Here is a 21,632-nt window from a genome sequence, read left to right on the forward strand (position 1 = left end):
CCGGCTGGGGAATAGCCTAGATGGCACAAGGGGTGGAGCACAAGGATCTGGAGCGAGAAGGGCCCCGAGGAGGGACTAGGGGGCTAGGAAGGCCTCCTGGGTCTCCTACGAGCCAAGTGGAAGAGCTCGGGGTCCAGTATGACCGCGGGTGGGGACGCAGTGTTACAAGCCGCTTGGGGGGTGTAGAAGGGCCATATCCCGGAGGAGGATGGGTCTGCAAGGCTGTCACGCGTCTCACCCCTTGCCTCTTTACCCACTAGACTTCCGCACTGACCCAGGGGCTGGAGCGAATCCCAGACCAGCTTGGCTACCTGGTGCTGAGCGAAGGTGCCGTACTGGCGGTGCGTTGTGGGAAAGCGAGGCGTGCGCGCACGGCTCGGGGTGGGACGGGGGGTTGTCCTTTTGGGATACACAGCCAGAAATCCCTTCACATATTGCCCAGTTTGTCCCAGTGGTCTATTTTTGTCCTCTGTCTGGCTCCCTGCTTGAGTAATTAGTGTCTGGAATCCAAGTCTCTTGTTTTATGGTATAAAAGAGGTTTGTTACCAAAGGGCTAGCTGGGTGTGTAGCTCAGTGGAGAGAGTTAATTTGCTTAGCACGCACAAAACCTTGGAAGGTGAAGACAGGCTGAAGTTCAGGGTAATCCTTGGCTACATGTAACCTTGCCTCAAAACATTTTTTACCAACTTTTCTAAAGTCATACAATTAGTTTGCTGTTAACTAATCACTTGGTAGTATGTTTTTATTCAGTATATCTTTAAAACTCACATGGGGTCGCATATGGGTGCCACAGCCGGTGGGTGTCAGAGGACAACCTTCAAGGAGTGAGTTCTGCTTCCAACATGTGGATTCTGAAGCTTGAACTCAGGTCTTCAGGCATTGAGGCAAGCACTTTTATGCTCTGAACCATTTCACCTACCCCTAGAACTTTTGTTTTTTTTTTTTTTGGTTTTTTTTTATGGCAAGAATCCTTTAGAGGCAGGAATTGAGCTGAGCTGCAAGGGGCAGAAGGCCGTGAAGGAGGAAAAGCATACTTAGGGCTTGGAACCCTCGACATAATTGCTTGAGTGTGTCTGGCCCTGTCTGGATTAGTTGTGGCTTTCTGTTGAAATGGTTTGAGCAGAAAGAATGGTGTGGTAAGAACCTTACAGTGAAGGACTTCCTATGGCTAGCGTTGACATCTTTAGATGAATCTTGAGTTATTTAAATAAAACATGACTCACTCAAGTGGTTTTACAAGACTGTTCCAGGAGTGTCATCTAGGTAGGAAAGTAGACTGGTAGCAATAAGGAACACGGACAGAACACAGTATCTGTCTTTTAGTGTGTGTCTGCACAAGTGCACAGACATGTGTGCCTATTCATGTGCTGAGGCCGGTACAGAGCATTGGAGTCCTGCTCTTAGCACTCTCTGCCTTATTTCTCAAACCTGGAGCTAGGCTGGCAGCCCTGAGCAAGCCCCAGCAATCAACCTGTCTGTGCCTGTATACTGCTGGGGTTACAAGTGTGGCCATGCCTGACTGGGGATTTGAACTCAGGTCCTCTTGCTTGTACAGCAAGTGTTCTTATTCACTAAGCCATCTCCACAGCCCAGAGAATACATCTTAGAGGTGTTAATATGTGTTGGTAGTAACTAGATGAAAGCACTTTTGCAGGTACATTACTCATCCAGTAAGACTTTGAACTGGGAAGACCAGAAAAATACTATGGTGCCTGAATAAATAAGAACTCAAGAAAGGAATCTGACCAAGGAGGTGGCTAAGGGAAAATTTGATGGCCTGGCTGTAGATACTGAGTTTAAGGTGGACTGATAAACTTACATACAACATTTATTATGGGGTACATAATGCTCTCAATGTTTTCTCATGAAACCTTCACAAGCCCATACATAAAATAGGTCCTGTTCACCCCAATATACAGATGGGGAAACTGAGAGCAAAAAGAACTAAGCCTAGTTAATGGACCCACTTAGAGGTTGTGGGAAGAGAAAATTGAGGCAGTCTGGACTACTGTCCTATCATTTATCCCAGGAGTAGCCTGAGGGAAAGCTTCAAGATAAAGTGGGTGTTTCTGCTTCATAGCGTACAGACAGGACAACAAGTGGGAAGACTGGGAACAGGTGGAGCCTCTAAAGACTGGGCAGTTAGCTCAGAGTTGGGACATCTGCCAGGAATCCTAGGTGAAGGGTTAGTGGTGTGGCTCAGTGGTAGAGCACCTGCTTAGAGAGGCTGGGGGTATGGTAGATCATTTAATGAACACTCCCAAATTTGATTCACAGCATTGATAGCAGTAGAGTTACAAGTAAAAGTTGGTATTTCAGGACAAGGAACAGGATGGCAAAAGGGAAGGCAACACCGTCATAAAGAAGCTTTGGGTAGAATTTTTCCAATGCAGGCAACTTAGGACTATGGGAGGTCTAATGGGTATGGGAGCCTGATGGCCTGTGCCTTGAGTTTGTTCCAAACTCTAGGCTCTTACTTTTTGCCCCTACCCTCCTCCATCCACATGCAGTCATCTGGGGACCTTGAGAACGATGAGCAGGCAGCCAGTACCATCTCAGAGCTGGTCAGCACAGCCTGTGGCTTCCGGCTGCACCATGGCACAAACGTCCCTTTCAAGCGCCTGTCTGGTGAGCTCCTGCTTTTGGTGGAGGTATGGGGAGGGTTGCTTCTACAGGCTTCTCTGCTTAGGGAAGGAATATCTGCCACCGTCCCACTGACTCTCAATTCCTCCTGGGGTCCCTGGTTCAACTGCTACCTTCAGTAATAAGGATGAGAAAGGGTTTTCACGGCCACCTCTCCCCTGTGAACTGCATAATTACTTTGTCCCATCCCAGCCAATTTTGCTGTGACCCCATGGAGGCCACTGCACACACTAACTTTGCTTCCTTCCCTTTCCAGTGGTCTTTGGTGAACACACGCTGCTAGTGACTGTGTCTGGACAGAGGGTATTTGTGGTGAAGAGGCAGAACCGAGGCCGGGAACCTATTGATGTCTGAGCTGCAGAAGGCACTGGCTGGAGAAGTGGTCTGTCGCTAGGGCCTGTGACAGAGGACACAGTCCTCTAGACCTTTCTCGCTGCTGGAACTGGGCCTGTGCTTGCTACCTCCTCACCCCCACTCAAGGCACAAAGGCTTAGCGATTTCTATGCTAAGGGAAACTATGGCAAGAGGATCCCCTCCTTTCTGCCCTTCTGCATAATAAACAGCAGACCAACCCTTGTAGGGCTCAAGATGTGTGCATAGGATGCTTTGTTTGGGTGGGTCTGAGGTCACACTGTGTGCCTGTCTTCCACCGTTTATGGAGACAGCCATACCTCTCAGTCCATCAGTGCGACAAGACCACCACCAGGCATCATACAACTTCGAACTGGAGACAGGTGTGGTGCACATCTGTCATCCTAGCACTTGAGATGCAAGTCAGGAGCAGCAAGTGTCAGACAGCCTGGGGGGCTGCATAGTAGTTTCAAGGCCAATCTAGGGCGTTTCAAAAAAACCAAAGTGGATAAGAAGGCAACTATTTGTATACTGAAGGCGGTCTCCCCTGTGGTCAACACATAGACAGTATTCATACTCCCTCCTGAACAGCTTTTAATACTTTTATTTCAGGTGGATGATGTAGTCAGAGAATAAGTTACAGGAACAGACAAAAAAACAAAACCCAAGAAAACAGAACTTAAAGTGCTTTAGGCTGCCAACGTAAACATGAGGGGCAGAAAGAGGCCACCTAGCTATGTCCCCAACCCCTGAGACAGGAGAGTGAGTCATTGTCGGGGTCCCTTTACCACTACCACCCTCTAATCTCAGCCCTGTGGGTGGGTGGAAGGGGACTTCAGAGGCAGAGAGGATTGAACAGGAATGAAATACACTGTAAACTCGGGACAAGGTAAAGGATGGGGCAAGGGGGCGCCTGCAGCCCTTGCCCTGCTGGGGTGGGGCCAGCCCCCCCACGGGAACTCAGGGACTACTGTTGGCCGAGCCGTTTCACAGCTTCTGCCCTCATCTCTCACCAGCAGACACAGACAGGCAGCCCTGCATGGCCTCTCTGCCTACAGTGGGAGGCACAGCCTAGGAACAAGGAGCCCTCCGGGGGCTTAGGGTTTCTGGAGTGTACAGAGCTGAGCAAGCAGATTGGTGCTACTTGACGGGTTCTACCACCAGGACTTTACACTCGCGCTTGGCAATCTTGTCTAGAGAAAGCACAGCCTTGTCCGGGGGCAAGTAGAGGGGACGACCCACAGGGGAGGCCACAGGGGGTGTGATGGCCCTGCGTTCCATCACACTGCCAGACCTGGGAGAAGACAGAGACTGTGGGCTCTGGGGGGGGGGTGCAGCATCCCTCCCAGCACCCCTGTTGGTCACACTGACACCAGTCCAGGTCCTTACCTCATGAGGTGGCTACGGGAAGGCTGTTGGTGGGAGAAGGACTGAGAGCGGCCTAGGCTGGCCTGGTGCCTCTCCACCAGGTCCCGGACAGCAGGGCTGCTGGGGCTACTCTTGCGAGACAGGGGCCGGGCCTCAGGTGGAGGGTGGGACACACTGGCAGTGAACTGGAGCTTCAGTTTCATGTGCTGGCTCAGCTGGGTAGAAAGATGCAGACCTTCACACAGACCCAAGTTGGACTGGGCTTCCAGCTTCCCTGTGCCCAGCCTTTAGTGCTACCCAAGACATTTGTTTCCCCTCTAGAAGCTAGGAAGCCCCAACTGTTCCACCCAACACTGGGCCCACCTCAAAGAGCCCCGTCCTCAGGGCCTGGAAGGCCACACTGAAGGTAAGTGCACTGCCTTTCCGGGAGAAGCCGAGGTTATTGAGAGGTGTGTGGCAGACGATGGAATCTAGGGCTGCCTGCATAGCCCGTCGTTCTTCCTCACACAGTTGCTTTCCTGGGGACAGAAACAGGTATCCATGAACACTAGACAGCTTTCCTCAGCTCCCACAGGTCTTTACCAACATGGAGGTGTTTAATTCACATGGTGCTCCGTGGAGTGAACTGAGTCAATGTTATGTTTTGCTGAGGGTTATAGACAGGGGTAGTTAATGCTGTGTGCTGGGGTCTGTTCTAACCGACATTGTGCACTAACTCGTTAATACGCATAAAAAGCCATGAGATGTTATTTCCTCAGTTTTAGAGAGGATAGAAGCCCAGAGAGATGAATTAACTTACCAAAGTCACACAGCTGGGCAATGAGTGGGTAACAATTTGGACCAGAAAGCACAGATCCGGTGTCTCTGCCCATTGCCTATCTCAACTCCCCATCTGTGACCCTGGATGACTAGCCAGGTACTCAGCACAGCCATCCGGGTACTGCAGTCACCCACTGAGGTGGGGCTGATGCCACTTTGAACTGTTCTGGCTATCCTAAATCTTCCTTTACCTGACCCTCCCAAGGGACCCACCAGCCTGTGCGTGTTCCGGGGTCCACACAAGCCTCACAGCAAGGAAGTCTTGGAGGTTGTTGAGCAGCGTGTAGGTGACAGTGAACCGCTCGTAGGTCCGAACAGGGGATTCACAAGAAGCAGTCATCACAAAGCAGGGGCGGTCTAGGCGGACACTGGGCAGGCTAGGAGCAGTGGAAGAGGAAGCTGGGTGTGTGTGTTAGGCAGAGGTGAGCAGAAAAAGTGCCCGGTGGGTCTCCACACACTCACCGGTAGTGGGTGTAGATGCTCTGGGTGAAGGGTAGTTTGGGGGTGGACCACTGAACCACGGCAATCAAGGGGACTTCAAGACCCTGCACACAGGACAAAGGGAGACTTCCCATGTTCAGTTTTCTTCTCTCAAGCCCATAGCCTTTCCCTTCCATTGTCTTTTCTTTGAGACTGTCTCCCAACTCCTTCTGCAGCTGGGGATGACCTTGAACTTCTGAGCCTCCTCCAATCCTCCCAAGTACAGGGATCGCAGCATGCACATGCCATTACATCTGAGTCTTGCAATGCTGACAGCAGAACCCACGATTCTGTGTTCCATAGACAAGCACTCTAAACTGAACTGCATCTCCAGTTCCCACCATTCTCATCACCGTGAACACGCCAGCTCACCTCCTTGGCCCCAGGAGGGGGCTGCTCCCCCCCTCTCAGCTGAAACAGGAAGTTGTGTTCCTCCAGGGCACTAAGTGGACAAGGGAAGTAGCCAGAGGTACCAGGAAGCCGACAGAAGGAGCCCATGGAGACTTCCCCAGACTGGTGACTAGTTCAGAAGAAAGGAAGGCACTGCATGGGCTTGCATGTCCCATCTCTGTCGCCACCACTCAACAGCCCTGTCCTTCCCCAGGACCTCACCAGACGTTGTCCACCAGAAGTACAGAGCCATCAGGCATGACAGGTAGATAACTGGCATTGAAGTTGGGGAGGATTCGGATATCCCAGATGGAGATCTCTTCCTGGGAAGAGCTGTTCAGCACTGTGTGGGAGAACCAGCCCAATTCAGAGTAGTGAGACACCCCTCACCCCCAAGCCCACCTTTACCTAGAAGAATGGACCCATCACAGCCCTCCAGTCCACCCCCTTGCTGCTACTCAAGCCATGAGCCAGCAGATCTGCTCACCCTTGAGCACAGTCAAGTGTTTTCCAGCCACAGTGAACTGCCGGCATTTCAGAACTGGAGGGGGAAGCAGCGTCAGCAAGGTGCTCACTGCAGAGGGGATGAGACAAGAAATCAGACCTCTACCTCACAGTTCCTCCCTTCCACTGTGGCCCCTCTCAGCTACCTCTCCTCCAAGCTCCAGCTCTCCCCCACCTTGGGCCTTGAAGGCGCTCTGTTCAACACGGAAAGTCTCCCCAGGAGATCGAGTCTGTAGCAAGCGCAGGTAGCCTTGATCCCTGACTTCTGGTGCCTCGACCTCCCGCTTCCACACGGTCACTACAATCTAGGTACAGGAGTCATCGGACCATGATCAGGACTGATAGATGGGTCTTAAAATGCCGTCTGAATTATAGGGCAACAGCTCCAGGTTTGTCATCCCACCTTGGCCTTGGGTGTCCCTGGGGGCAGTCTGTCCAGTGAAACAGTGAGTGGGAAAATGACCTCATCTGTGGACACGATCGGTTCTTCCACAGGCAGCTAGGGGTTGCGAAAGGGGTGAAGAAGTCAGGAGGGTATCGAAGATGCGGGATCCTTCAACCTCTCTGCAAGGCAGGGCGAGTCTTCGTGCCCTCCCCTTGCGGTCATCTGCCTCCTGTCCTAGGTCCCTCTTCAAGGCAGGACAATGCTGTCATCTGACTCCTGCGTCAGGTCCCTACAGAGTCCATGCCCCAAACTGCCTCTGTTGCCCCAGGAATCCCTCCCCCAGCCGTCACCCAGAGATCCTCACCGTGGTCGCTCCCCCTGAGGTAGCAGGGCCCGGGCCGTGGGTGAGAAGGGGGCTGCAGCCTCGAAACAAGCCCCCGCCCCCTGGGTCCCCTCCCCCCGGGGGCTCGGCGTCCGGGTCGCCGGCGCCGCCGCCCCCGGCGGCCCCCCTCCGGCGCTGACCGAGGCCAGGGCGGCCAGGGCAGTGGCCAGCTCGGTCCAGGTCCCTCGGGATGCCAAGCCCGCGCCTGCCCCGGCGCCGGGCCCCGCGCCGCCCCTGCAGCGCAGCACCAGCAGGAAGCGGACTGTCTCCCCCAAGTACAGATGGTTGCGCCGGGGCAGCGTCCGGTACCGGCCCGGGTCCCCAGCCAGCTCGGCGCGTGGCGGCAGCGGCACGGCCGGGAAATACATCGAGTAATCGCACTGGGACTCCATCGGGCGGGGGAAGGCGACGCCAACCGAGACCGGGCCGGTGGGGAGCCAGGGGACGGCGGGGGCTCGGCCCGCGAGTCCGCCCGGCAGCGGGAGACTCCAGCCCGGCCCGGAAACCAGGGAGACGAACCCGGAACCCAGGCCCGGCGGCGCCGGAACTGGGGTGCAGGGCTGAATGACTGGAGAAAGGCCGGAAGCGGAAGGAAAGGGGCTTGGCCACCGAGGTCGCACCGCTGGGGCACGGGGATGGGGGTCGTGGATGCAGGCTGCTGAGGAGTCTGTAGGTGACTGGACAGGCTTCTTTGGGTAGAATTAATTTTTGTTTGCCTCTCTTCCGTCTCCCTCCCTTCTTTTTTCCTCTTTTCTCTCTCTCCCTTACTCTCTTCCCTAATTTCCTCTTTCTGTTACCCCCTCTCCTCCACTCTTCTTTCCTTTTATGACAGGGTTTCCTGTAGCCGAAGCTGCCTTAAACTCCCTATCTGGCTGAGGACGAATTCAAATTTTTGATTCTCTTGGCTCCATTCTCCGGAGTGCTGACATTACAGGTACGAGCCGTCAGGTCTGACTTACACCGTGCATGCTAGGCAAGCACTCTACCAACTGAGCTGCCCCCCCCCCGTCTTTTTCTTGTATTCTGTTGTGGTGGTTGTTTTTGGTGGTGGTGGTGTGTATGTGTTCCTGGCATACCTGAACCTTAGCCTTATGCTAGTCAGTCGTTTTATCATGGGCTGTATTCCCTGCCTTGAAGAAATATTAAAAGAAAAGAAAGAACCCTTTACAGTCCAATTTCTATCCAACAAAAGATCCTACATCCCTTCCCCGTTGAAAGCCCTACATGAAACAAACCACCGGGAGCTGGAGAGATGGCTCTGAGGTTAAGAGCAGAGGACCAGGATTTGGGTCCCATCATCCACATGTGGCTCACAGTCATTGGTGACTCCAGTTCAGGCATGTGTGTGGTGCACATTTCCCCATGCAAGCAAAGCACTGGTTCAGAAGAAAATAAATCTAATCATTTTTTTAAAAAAAAAATAAGTAAACGTTTCATAGCATTTATTCATCCAACAAATATTTTCACAGTGAAATCAACACAGCTCCACAACAAATATTTCATAGAGAAATGGGTATATCATATCCTAAACTTTCTCTGGCTCACTCTTTTACCCCTCCAGGGGGCTTTGGGGGAACTGCTACATGAACCTTGTTTTGAGACTTGAAGAGACAAAAGGGAGGGGGTGGGGGGCAAATGTTGCTGGAATTCCTTCAGAAAGGCCAGACAACCCCAGCCTCACCTTAGAGCAAACTTCCTATTCCTTCAGAGGGAAGGAAGACTCATCCTGTGTCCTAATTTGTAATCCAATACCTATGGGGGCAGTGTCCTTGATGTCTTGAGAGGCAGGGAGACTGTAGGGGAAAACTGCTTGGCATCAAGTTTGTCTTTGTACTGTAGCTCAGGGGTAGCCAAGCGCTCACATTCCTCTTGTTCTTTCTGGCTCAGTCCACTCTGGAGTACATAGCCCAAAACCTTAGCTGAACCGAACTGGAAAGGACGAAGCCTTACATCCGTGATGTATTTGGGGTCTAAAGCCTCACCTCCCATCAGGCAACGTTTAGCCAGAGCTTCTCTTCGAGCCCGGATCTCAGCCACAGCACGTTGCAGCCGACTATGGCCATATTGTTCTATCCGTGCCCACAGACTACGGTTGAAGTGAGTATAAAGAGCCCAGTCTAGATTATTCCAAGCTCGGGCCCGTGCAGTCAGCTGCTGCTCTTCATTCGCCACACTCTTATTGGCAGCACTGAGCCTCTGCTCACTTCTGGCCTGAGCATTGTGCATAAAGCCCACCACATCATCCAGACCCCAGCAAAGGGCATCTGCCAACAGAACCAATGACTCGTCAAAGTATTCAGCCACCATGACCAAGTCAAAGACAGAATCCAACCAGGCCAGACCCCACTGGATAAAAGATGAGGGCCCAAAATCTGAAGAGGCAAAGCTGGCTGGCTGTGCATTATTATTAGCAACTGTGCTCATAGGCTGGAAAAGAGTTCCAAGGCCAGCACCAGAAGGCACAATATGTAACTGGAGGGGGTTGGGGTCTCTGGGTAGATGAGAACTCACTCTTCTCTCTGGGGGGAAGGGCAAACCAAAGTCGAACCAAAGTAAGTTTCGGGCATAGTGGTTGCCACGGCCCCCGGGTCTGTAGAAGGCTTGAGGATTGGACAGGAAGGCAGCCAAAGACGGTGCCTTTCGGAAGGCCGATGAGGTTGACTTATAATAGGAGAAGGCAGAGCGGGCTAGAGCCGCTGGGTCTCGGACAATGGAGAAGAAGAAGCTGTCAGAAGGCATGACCTGAAGTACCTTCGGAGGAGAAAGAAAGCTTGACTAAGGAGAGAACAAGGACAAACTAAGGCTCTGGTGAGCCCTCACAACACTTAGCTTCCCTAACGTGCTGGGTGATCTTGGGGGGAAAAGTATGTAACACCTCTGAGACTCAATTTGCTTGTCTGCAAAAGGGAAGTAGTCAGGGGTCTCCAGGTGACAGATAAATACACAAGGTAGCAGCTGGTCAGACAAGTTCTAGATCATTGTCTCCTTGGATCTTTGTGTCCTCTTTAGTTCACAAATACTCTCAAAGCTTGGGTTGAGGGAATGGCTCAGTCAATAGTGTTTGCCACACAAGCGTGAGGACCCAAGTCCATACTCACTGTTTGTACATAAAAGGCACAGGGGTGCTCACCCTGTGCCAAGGAGGTAGAGACAGGTAAAACCCTGGGAGCTGGCAGGCACACACCTAAAACCTCTAAGAACCAGACTTTGTGTTTACTCCCACAACAAAAATTATTTGTATTCATTTTTTGTGTGTGCATATGTGTGAGTGTTCATGTGTGTGCACTTGTGCATGTGGACTGGGGCAGGGGCTTATTTCCTCAGGCACCATCCACCTTTGTTTTCTTTCTTTCTTTCTTTTGTTTTTCAAGGCAGGGTTTCTCTGTGGCTTTGGAGGCTGTCCTGGAACTCGCTCTGTAGACCAGGCTGGTCTCGAATTCACAAAGATCTGCCTGCCTCTGAGTGCTGGGATTAAAGGCGAGTGCCACCATTGCCTGGCTCCACCTTTGTTTTCAAGACAGGATCTCTCACTGGCCTGAGCAAGAGATCAACTAGGCAAGGAAGGCTAGTCAGGGAGCCCCAGGGATTCACCTGTTTCTGCCTCCTCAGTGCTGAGAACACAAGAGCTTGCTACCATGCCCAGCTTTCTTACATGGGCTCTGGGAGTCACACTCAGGCTTACATAGTAAGCATTTTACTCTGTCTCCCCAGCCCTACCCCTTTTTGAGACAGAGTCACACGCAGTCCAGGTGATCTTGAACTCCTGCCACCCGAGCATTGGTTTTTTCTTTTTGTTTGTTTTGAAACAGGGTTTCTCTGTGTAGCTTTGGAGCCTGTCCTGGCACTCACTCTGGAGACCAGGCTGGCCTCAAACTCACAGAGATCCGACTGCCTCTGCCTCCAGAGTGCTGGGATTAAAGGTGTGCAGCACCACTACTGGCCCAGCATGAGCATTGTAATTATAGACAGGGGCCAACATGGCCCGGTGCTCGTGCAACACACACACACACACACACACACACACACACACACACACACTTGTGAAATGCCTTTTTCTGGGACTCTTGGTCACAGCTTCAAGAAAGCAACTGGCTTTGAGGCCTCTCAGGGTGGGAGGAGGGAGACATCAGGGACAGGGTTGTATCCTCAGGCCAGTCCAAGATGACTGATGCATGAGGCACTTCTGGGGCTCCTAAAGAGCTTAGAGAACAAAAGACACTCCTGAAGTAGGGCACTGGGGGTGGAGCTGTGCTGGAAAATGGGTAGGACTAAAGTCTGGGATGTGTGTGTCTATTACTCACCAGGTACCTTGAGAATCAGGCTGAGTTGTGCTGTAACATGGCCCAGCTGACAGATTGACATGTTATGTTAATAGTTCCCACCCCCTGAAGGTTTCCTCCCTGATAATGACTTTTATCGTGGAATCTAACCTTCCCTCTATCACAGTGGCCGTTGGTAATAAGTCTGTTCTTCAGGGAGTTTTTAAAATTAGGATCAGGGGCTGGACAGATGGTTCACTGGTTAAGATCTTTATATGCTGCAACTTCAGGAACTAGTGTTCAGATCCCAGCAACCATATAATGAGCCAGGTATCTCTACATATGCCTGTAAACCTACCTCCAGTGGGGGCAGAGACAGGAGTATCACTGGGGCTTGCTGGCTTCCAGCCTAGCTGAGAACCTAGCCTCATGTTCAGGGAGGGATCCTGCCTCAAAGGAACATACAGAATGATACCTGAGAATCCCCTGCTACTCTTTTGTACATGCATAGACACACATTGTCTGTCTCACACACACAAATAAATAAATCTTCAGATGAATAAAATAAATAAGTTTGGGTCAATCTCCAAAATGATAATAGGAACTTATTTGGAATTTAAGGTGTTCTGCTATGCATCTGGAAACTATATGTACAAGCCCCCAAATCAGCAACAAGGCATCCTCCCAAAAGAGAACAAATGGTTATATTTCTCATATTGTCAAGAAATGTCATTCCGCAAACTCCAATCCGTTCCTCAACTCTGCAGGAGACAACCAGAGAACAAATGGCCACTCACATTTCATTGAGTGAAGATTTAAGAGCGAGGACATGGAACAGACTGAAAGTTTACTGAGGAAAAAAAGGAAACACAAATATTTTTCTAAAGGAGCTATGATAGGCTGGAGAGATGGCTCAGTGGGTAAAGTGCTGTGCAAGTATGAGGACCTGGGTTTGGATCCCCGTGACCCATGTAAATAAAGTTAGATGTAGTAAGTTGCCTCAGTAATCTCCAAGGGTGAGATGGGAGGTGGAGACAGGTGAGTCCCCAGAAGCCCACAGACCAGTTAGCCTGGAGTACATAGCCACAAAGGGCAAAAAAGACCATCTCAAATGAGGTGAAAGGCAAGAACTAACACAAGGTTGTCCTCTGACTGCCCCACACTCACCATGGCACACACTACCCTGTGTCACAGTTATGGACACACACATCCTACACATGAAGGGTTTTTGTTATTTTTTTTTATTAAGCCTTTCCTTAACTGATTTTTTTTTAAAAAATTTCTTCATTAATATGGGCAATGCCCAGAGGGCAAAGCCTTTGAACTCTGGTTTTTTGGAAAGCAGAAGGTAGTAACTGTCCCTGGCATCAAAAATAAGTTTTCCCAGCTCTACCATTTGTAACTTGTGTGGCTTTGGCACTTTACTGATGTTATCAGAAGCTTTGTCTCTTCAGGTATAAGTCTGTATTAGTGTATCGGGAAGCGTGTGGTCATTGGCCCACTCTTCACAGTGGCCCCTCATTATACAGCAGTGGCCAATGACCAGAGTCACTGAACTAAATCCCTGTAATGGCTGAGAGGTAAGCCTTCATGATCACCACATTCACCAAGTACCTACCATATCTCAGGCTCCTTCACACACTCTCCTGATACACACGTGTGCCACACATGCATCATCGTGTCTTTGTGATGGGTTGCTTCCTCTAAGAATGCCCAGTGTGAGCTAATTGGGAGCATGGGGGTGGGGGAGAGGGAGCTGCCACAATAAGAGCAAGAGAAGAGGAGTAGAGGAGAGGAAATGGAGGAGCAGAAATATTCAGTTGGGGGAAGAATAGAGGAGAGAGAGTAGGATGAGAGATACCATATTAGAGGGAGCCACTATAGGTCTGAGAAGAGATCTGAAACTATGGAGATCTCCAGAGACCTACAAGGATGACACGATCTGACAATCCAGGCAATGGTGGAGAGGATAACCTAAAAGCCCTTCCCCTAAAATGAGATTGATGACTTCTCTTTATGCCATCCTAGAGCCCTCATCCAGTGGCTGATGGAAGCAGAGACAGACATCCACAGATATACACTGAGCTGAAATCTGGAATTTAGCTTGAAGAGAGGGAGGAATGAAGAGCAAAGGGGTCTGTACCAGGTTGGAGAAACCCACAGGAACAGTTGGCCTGAACAAGGGAGAGCACATCGACCCCTGATGCTGTCTGGGAGGCCAGTACAAGACTGATCCAGACCCCTGAACATGGATGCCAATAAGGAGGCCTCTGCATTCCAGGGAGCCTCTGGTAGTGGATTAGTATTTTTCCCTGGTGTAAGAAGGGACTTTGAGAGCCCATCCCACTTGAAGGGATACACTCTGGCCCTGGACACATGGGGAAGGCCCAGGACCAGCACAGGAAGATTTGGTGGACTTTGCAGAGCCCCCGTTGAGGGCCCTACCCTGCCTGGGGAGTGGTGGGTGGATGGGGTGGGGGATAGGTTGGGGGTGGGGGAGGAGGGATGGGGGTGAGGGGAGGGAGAGGGAGAAGGGACTTACATGTGAAACAAGCTTGTTCTCTAACTTGAACTAATAATAATAATAAAAAAAAACTAAAAAAAAAAACAAAGAATGCCCAGTGTGGGCTGGGGATATAGCTCAGTGGTAAAATATTTGCCTAACATGTCTGGGGAATCCCTGGGTTCAATCCCCAGTACTTCATTAAAACAAGCAAAAACCACCAAGAATATTTGATGTTTACTGGACATTGTGGCTCACACCTGTAATTCTAGCACTCTGAGAGACTGAGATGAAGTACTGCCATGAGTTTTAGGACATTCTGGGCTAGTGGTGAGTGTCATAATGGTAACTATCCCCCCCCAACCCGCAAAGAATGTCTGAGCTGGAGGACTAGCTCACTTTTTAGAGTTCTTGCCTAGCATTCACAAAGTGCTGGGCTCCAGCCCTACCACTGTATAAACTGATAGTGGCTTGTGCACACCTGATGGGGGATGTCCTTCTGAATATATGTTTCTCTTATTGGTTGATGGATAAAACACTGATTGGCCAGACCAGGAGAAGGCTAGGAATTGGGGTGGGGGGGGTGAAGAAGGCAGAGAAAGTCCTTAAAAAAATAGATTAGCTGGGTGTGGTGGCACATGCCTTTCATCCCAGCACTCCGGAGGCAGAGGTAGGCGGATCTCTGTGATTTCAAGGCCAGCCTGGTCTCCAGAGTGAGTTCAAGAGCAGGCAAAATTACACAGAAAAACCCTGTCTCAAAAAACTAAAAAATAAAAGTAAAAGAAATAAGAGTCTGGATACTGTAAGTTATTGCATTGCTTTTCAATTGTTTGACTGCTGAGGAAATAGCAACAGCTGCTTAAAGACATTTGAGTATAAATGCTGCTAGATTAATCCAACTTATATATTTTGAAAATGCCTTGAGTTCAAAATTTAAGTCTAAGGACATGCTACTTTGGAAAAGTAATTTTGTTATTGTTTCCACAGAAAATAAAAAGCTGTGGATTCCTTCCAGACTAATATAGTTTGATCAATATATAAACTCTAGAACTGACAGAGACATCTCGCTGCCTGGACAGTCAGTGGCTCAGGTGATCCAACATTCAAAACAGCTTGGAAAAGGCAGCCTCATACTACTACAGTCAGGATTTGGACAGGTTTCTGGGTTGTCTAAGGATCCCCATGGTATTGACAGCGCCCCCAACAGCAGGAAGCAGTTTGGAGAGAATGTCACCCAAATTCCCAAATATTGTTTATAAATGTTTATTTTCATTTAAACAGTGTTGATTACAAATAGTTAATGATCACAGTCAATCTCCTTCTAAAGAAAAAAAGGGGAATATGATATAGAAATGAATACTTTGTATTGGTATGAATTTTGATTTATTGATACAAATTTAAGGTCACTTTTTATAGATATATTTCTATTCTTGTTTAGATGTTGTGTTTATATAGCTCACTTAAAAATATAATGTATAATTAAATACATATTGTATATAGTTACCTATAATAGTGAAAATTATAGTTATGTTAGTTAAGTTTTCTAGATATACAGAGATATATTTGAATTGGATAGATATTCCTCAAACCTTTCAAAAACCTTCAGATTAGGGTTTTTCTCCACAATGAGACACAACTGCTCCTGGCAACACCAATCATATCAGAGAGGAAGATGGGCATCAAAGAAACTCATAATGGAAATTTCTTTCAATATAGTGAAACTAGCCATTTGGGCAAGAAACTGCTCTTGCCTGGACTGTTTGACTTTATGCTGAACATGAAGGACCCATGGGAAAGTGACTGCTGAACTTGCAAAACAAGATAGGACAGTCCAACAGGGTTACTGCTTCATGGAAGAGTCTGCCAAACATTCTGCAGGACACAGAGAAAAATGACTGACAAACTGCCAATACTGGCAGGACAGTTTCAAATTTCCTGCTTTGTTGAGAAGTTGCCAGACACTGTTGACCCATAGGCTGAAGATGGATGCCCCAAAATTACAGAAGAACTTTGAGTGACTGTCCAGGCAGTGAGATGTCTCTGTCAATTCTAGAGTTTACATATTATCCTTCTGAGGTCTTTGATAAAGTTGAAGACAGTTATTGTTATGGTTTTCCTTAGTTATGATAAAAGATAAGTTACATATAAAACTTTAGACCCACAAAGATAGGATAAAAGATAGAATATTTTCTTTAAATTTTGCCAAATGTTAATGGACTGAATATTGTTAACTATACTTCTTACTTGGAAACTGTTCTTTTTATATATTTATATAATCTTACTATGTTAAAGTTAAAACCCCTTTTTTTATTTAGGCAGAAAAGAGGAGATGATGGTGGCTGTCTTTATATATATGTTTCTTTTATTGGTTGGTGAATAAAACACTGATTATCAATAGCCAGGCAGGAAGCATAAGAGGGCCTAACAGACCAGGAGAAGGCTGGGGGGTAGAGGGTGGAGAGAGGTGCAAAAAGAGACACCATGCTGCCCAAGGAATAACATGCCAGATTATGGGTAGGCCACAGCCTCGTGGAAATACATAGATTAATAGAAATGGGTTAATAATTAAGACACTAGCCAATAAGAAGCCCTAGCCATCAGCCAACAGATTTATAATTAGTATAGCATTTGTGTGTTTATTTGGGGAGAATTGGTTGTGGCACCAAGTGGGACAGACCCCTCCATTTTCACACACCTGTACCTAACACACAGGAGATAGAGACAGGAGCATTAGGAGTTCAAGATCATTCTTATCTACTAAGTGAGTTTGAAGCTAGTCTGAGCTACATGAGATCCAGTATCAAATACAGACAGACAAACACACACACACACACACACACACACACACACACACACACGAGAAAGCAGGAAGCCTTTACTTGAAAACCCCATCTGATCTTTCTTTTAAGTTCCTCGCCCACCTCACCAATCTTTCTCTGTCCTGCCAGGTGCTCCTTATCCCTCGTGTGCTGGAATTACAGTGTGAGCCACCACACCCAGTCTGGGTGCTTTCTGTCTCTTCCGACAAGCACTCACTAGTTTAAGCATGTGAGAGACTGTGTGTATTCCTCCCATAGGAAGTCTGTTTTGGGGTCCAAGCTGGGGTCTTCTTTGTTGTTGTTGTTGTTTGTTTTTGAGTCAGAGGTCTGGTTATGCAGCTCAAGTTGGCCTTCAACTATTTTTTTAATTTAATTTTTTGACATTGAATCCTTCTGACTCCATCTCCCAAGTTCCAGGATTATAGGTGTGCACTGCCACAGCTGGTTTATGTGGTGCTTGGAATTGAATCCAGGGCTTTGTGCATACTAGACAAGCATTCTATCAACTGGGCTACATCTCTAGTCTGGCCTCCAGTCGCCTCCTGTCTTAATTTCCCCAGTTCTGGAATTACAGGTGTACACCATCACACTTTCAAAATGTCCAACTATTCTATGCTCTGTTGATTGCTTAATACAGAATTGACATGAGTTTCAAAACGTGCTTTTTTTCCACATATAACTCCAGCATTAGGGAGATGGAAACAGGAGGGTCCAGCCAGTCTATCTGAATCAGTAAGTTTCAGGTTCAGTGAAAGACCCTGCCAGTCTCCAGAACTAAGGTGGAGAGTGAGAAACACATCTGGAATTGACATCTGGCCTCCACAAGCATATGCACCCTCCACACACAGACCCCATATGGAAGAAGGGAACACTCTGGCTCCCAACACCTGCCCCAGAGGAAGAACACTGTAGAAAGAGCAATAGAAAAATCTCACCTTAAAAAAAATCTCACTTTTTTGTCCGAGGGTCCAACTTGCGGGTGAACCCCCATACCAAGTCGTGGACCCCTTCTCTTACAGATCTTGACCACAAGCCTGAGGTTTCTTTCCCATTGGACCCCACCCTCCTGTCCCCCTCACCTCTTTCAGGTTGAATCTCATGTGGTGACAGAGGATATGGAAGGGCTTCTTGGTGTCTGAACTCTGGGGGTGGTAGCCTTTGACCTTAGAGGCCTGGAAAAGCTTTGGGTAGCCAAACTGGTAGTGAGCAGGCAGGGCAAAGCGTAGCCCTTGCTGGTCCCCATAACGATGAAGGAGACTGAGCACAGAACTGCTCCCAGACTTGTGTGTCTTCAAGAACACAAGCCGCTGTCGGGGTAGGCAAGACTTCATGGTTGGTCCCAATGAAGGGATCCAGGACTGCCGGAGCTGCAGCACAGGTAACCTGGAAAGAGAAAGGAAAGGGAGGGAGTGCCCTGTCCCTTGTCATTATGTGGAGCAGGTCCTTGTGATGAATGGACAGTTGGAATGGGCCCCCCAAGTGTTTACCCCCTAGAGTCACATCCCCAGGTGGATTAAGGAAGAATAGGTTGCTGGGGTATAGTCAGAGAGGTAGGACAGAATGGGGACTCACCTCCTCTGGAATGGTCCCCCTAAGAGCTGGAGGCCAAATCCGATGGTCATAAAGACTCCCAGAGCCACCCCCAGGCTCCGGGGCCTCCAGAGTCTCATGGTCCTGGCAGGAGACAGAGGACCCATGTGTCACAAGGGAAGTGACACTAGACAGGAACAGAGCTCGGGCCAAGAGCCATGGTAGCAGAGACAGCTGGAGATGGTGGTGCAGCTGTGGAAGGTACCTTTTGGATATCAGGGGCTCATTCCCCAGGCCTGCTGGCAGCCCTGGTTGAGTCTTCCCCCTGAGTTAGCAGATTTTTGCCTCTGTCAGCGTCTAGAAGGGAAAAGGGGGGCGGGGGAGAAGAGTCTGAGGAGATGGGCAGAGCCTTTTCTTTTGCTGCTGCTAATGAGACCTGAGGCAGAGATTGTGTGTGTGTGTGTGTGTGTGTGTGTGTGTGTGTGTGTGTGTGTGTGTGTGTGTGTGTGTGTGTGTGCGCGCGCACGCGCGCACTCGCGCTCGTGCTCGTGTGTGCACTTTTTTTTTTTTTTTTTTTTATGACAGATCCTTGTAGACGACCTGGCATCTACTCCCTGTTCTGCCAACCTGGTTTTCCTTCAGCCATCCCAACTCTTCAACTGTACCCGCTCCTAAGCTTGGAATATTTAAAAGGGAAGGAGAGAAAGCCAGGACCCAGAGCTCAAATGAAACAGACACCTCACGAGTTTGAACCTGTTTGTTCATGATTAACTTTCCATCAAGGCATTGTCAATCCAGGCTACCTTCCGAGTCCCTCTGCCAATCCCAAAGAGGAATGAAGAAAACTCCCTTCTGGAACTAGTATAGGTGGAAGTCTTGGGAGAGAATGGGGGATCATACAGGAACAGTTTGGGTGACCCAGGGCAGGAAAGGGGGCAGGTGGATCAAGAGGAGTGATGTGAATCTCTGTTCCTGTTGGCGAGGTTGTTTCCCACTAAGCACAAGGTAGACCCTGAGGTCTAAAAGGGACTGGTGGGAATGTGGGCAGAGCACCTAGATGCACTGCATCCCACTTCCTCATCCTATCCACCAGTGCATAGGGAAGGCAGACAGAGACAGACAGACAGGCAGACTCACACATACACACACGAGAGAGAGAGAGAGAGAGAGAGAGAGAGAGAGAGAGAGAGAGAGAGAGAAACACACACATGAGAGAGAGACAGAGAGACAGAGAGAGACTCACACACAGAAGAGAGAGACAGGAGAGAGAGACACACACACATGAGAGAGACAGAGACAGACAGACACACACACATACACACACGGGGGGCAGAGAGAGAGAGACAGACACACACACAGGAGAGAGAGAACAACACACACATGAGAGAGACACACACGGGGGGCAGAGAGAGAGAGAGAGAGAGAGAGAGAGAGAGAGAGAGAGAGAGAGAGATTGATTTTTTTCCTTCCTAGGCCCCAAGGTCCCTGATCAACTTGGAGCGTAGTTTCCATCTTTTCAGATCACACCCAGCAATCAAAGATCAAGGTCCTTCCAATATGCTTTGACAGCCCCCTTCCCCTAATTAACATGGTGACCCTAAGCCAAAGAATCCAGAGGCCCGCCTCCTCCTGGCATTATCCCCAACTCCCTCCCCCACCACAGCCCCCAGAATTCAGGCAGCACCTCCTCCATCCTCAGCTACACTTGATTTCCTCCCACCCATCTCGAGCTCTCATTACCCTCATCCCAGCTCAAGGTCCCCTCTGCAGCTTTGGCGACTGCTGTATCGGTCGTCAGCCCTTTGTTAAGGGTCTTCTGAGAACCCTTCAAGTCTCCTTCCATAAATTCAAAGGTCCCTCCACTGGTTCCAGACTCGGCTTCTCTAGCCACTCACCAGGCCATAAGGAGAGCAGTCGAAAAATCAGGTCGGGCTGTCTCAGCCACCGCCCGACTCCTCGGATCAACTTTCCCCACAAACTTCTCAGCACCCAGACTCCTCCCCCACCCTCCCTTTGTCCCGCCAGTCCAAGTAGCTGCTTGCTTGCTTGGGCATTGATCCGTTTTCTCTGGGTCTCTCCCCTCCCTGCCCCTTAACCAGTCCACTGGGGAAAAGATCACCTACCCTGCCTTTGAAGGGTGCCATTTCTCTCCTTTCAAGTAGGCATCAATTACATCTTTTGTTGTTGTTTTTTTAAGCTTTCCACAAAACAAAAGATTTATTCAGGTGAAAGGAATGAGAGAGAGAGAGAGACAGACAGACCAAAATAGCCAAAGTCGGCCAAGAATTGCTGCCTTTACCCTGAAGGCAAAGGCAGTGGTGTGTTAACATAAATAGGCCTGGTGTTCTGCACTTTTACAAGTACTTCCTTATGTGATTCCCGTTTGATCTCAATAATTCTTTTTTAATAGATTAAGATATTCAGACCTCAGGCTTGGGAAATCTGGGGATGTTCCTTACGGCTGCTTGCTCCCAGAGAACAGACTCCAAGGGGCAAGAAGAGGTAGAAACTGAGCCAGTTACAGATGCCCAGGGGGGAAATCAAAGAATATGGAACAGACTGAAAGAAAAGCACTTGCTACACATGCATAAGAACCCGAGTTCAAATCCCCTGCATCCATGTGAAGCTGGGTGTGGCCACAAATGCAGCTGCCTGTAACTCCAGTGATATGGGAGGGGTGGGGTAAGAGGATCACTGGACCTTGCTGGCTGCCAACCTAGCTCCAGGTTCAGTGAGAATGCCTGTCTCAAGGGATTAAGGCAGAGCAGGACAGATGCTCTCCTCTGGCCTCTGGGTGTGCACATGCACGACACGCCCACCCCCACAGACAGTATAGAAAGCCACAGGTATGGTCCAATAAATTATTTATTTACCAATAGACACTGACATATGAAATGGAGCTTGTGAAGGGTGTGCATGGCAAAGGTCACAAGATGAGCCCCCCTCCCCCACTTAAGAAAAAGATGCCTTTAAAGAGCCAATACAACCCAGGTCCATCTCCCCCTACTCCATCCTCTGTCCCACTGTCAGCACCTAGCATTGTTTTTGTGTGAGTTGAGTGCCAACTCTCAATCCTCCTGCCTCAGCTTCCCAAATAATGGGTTTGCAGGCATGTGACATCACTCCCAGCTAGGTTTATCTGTCCACTTTCAATACCAGGTATCCCCCATGCCAATACCCCTCCCCCTACTTCCAAGTT

The 21,632-nt window shown here is 49.3% G+C and overlaps 3 protein-coding genes and 1 long non-coding RNA gene across 7 annotated transcripts; 2 read left to right on the plus strand and 2 right to left on the minus strand.

Moving 5' to 3' along the window:
• Window positions 1-260: 260 nt before the first annotated feature.
• On the plus strand, window positions 261-3,230 carry LOC113830749 (ragulator complex protein LAMTOR4; the record flags this gene model as incomplete). The annotated part of the gene is given in 3 exon segments (XM_027412322.1): window positions 261-341; window positions 2,511-2,628; window positions 2,900-3,230. Coding segments are annotated over 3 exon segments (297 nt in total), but the record flags the coding sequence as incomplete, so codon positions are not given.
• Window positions 3,231-3,575: 345 nt separating this feature from the next.
• On the minus strand, window positions 3,576-7,857 carry LOC113835321 (microtubule-associated protein 11-like). The gene is given in 12 exon segments (XM_027412319.2): window positions 3,576-4,288; window positions 4,384-4,577; window positions 4,726-4,880; window positions 5,395-5,558; window positions 5,644-5,726; window positions 6,034-6,181; window positions 6,274-6,394; window positions 6,539-6,625; window positions 6,731-6,860; window positions 6,959-7,054; window positions 7,305-7,444; window positions 7,447-7,857. Coding segments are annotated over 12 exon segments (1,740 nt in total). The 5' UTR covers window positions 7,715-7,857; the 3' UTR covers window positions 3,576-4,134.
• Window positions 7,857-13,669, plus strand: LOC103164270. 3 transcript variants are annotated; one of them, XR_003484764.2, is made up of 4 exons: window positions 7,857-8,017; window positions 8,155-8,256; window positions 9,210-9,419; window positions 13,610-13,669. It is a non-coding gene; the product is annotated as an uncharacterized LOC103164270 (long non-coding RNA). The 3 variants fall into 3 exon arrangements; XR_004772670.1 differs by having other exon boundaries at window positions 7,857-7,991; XR_004772669.1 differs by lacking the exon at window positions 13,610-13,669 and adding an exon at window positions 9,509-10,284 and having other exon boundaries at window positions 7,857-8,256.
• Gal3st4 (galactose-3-O-sulfotransferase 4) lies at window positions 9,075-20,336 on the minus strand. 2 transcript variants are annotated; one of them, XM_035453915.1, is made up of 4 exons: window positions 20,329-20,336; window positions 18,476-18,577; window positions 17,983-18,286; window positions 9,075-10,073 (listed from the first exon to the last, which is right to left on the minus strand). In XM_035453915.1, exons 1-4 carry the CDS (start codon window positions 20,334-20,336, stop codon window positions 9,075-9,077), a joined length of 1,413 nt encoding a protein of 470 aa, XP_035309806.1. The 2 variants fall into 2 exon arrangements, with proteins under 2 accessions (XP_035309806.1, XP_035309805.1); XM_035453914.1 differs by lacking the exon at window positions 20,329-20,336 and having other exon boundaries at window positions 18,476-18,600.
• Between the last annotated feature and the right edge of the window lie 1,296 nt (window positions 20,337-21,632).

The sequence above is a fragment of the Cricetulus griseus genome, unplaced genomic scaffold (assembly GCF_003668045.3).
Source record: "Cricetulus griseus strain 17A/GY unplaced genomic scaffold, alternate assembly CriGri-PICRH-1.0 unplaced_scaffold_73, whole genome shotgun sequence".
Lineage (NCBI taxonomy): Eukaryota > Metazoa > Chordata > Mammalia > Rodentia > Cricetidae > Cricetulus > Cricetulus griseus.

Excerpts from the sequence above, each read along its gene's own strand:
- Gal3st4 (XM_035453914.1), bottom strand. The coding sequence starts at position 18,600 with ATGGGTCCTCTGTCTCCTGCCAGGACCATGAGACTCTGGAGGCCCCGG. Across the intron at positions 18,287-18,475 it reads GGGGGACCATTCCAGAGGAG|GTTACCTGTGCTGCAGCTCC; the intron begins GTGAGTCCCCAT and ends TTCTCTTTCCAG. Across the intron at positions 10,074-17,982 it reads TGAGATTCAACCTGAAAGAG|GTACTTCAGGTCATGCCTTC; the intron begins GTGAGGGGGACA and ends TCTCCTCCGAAG.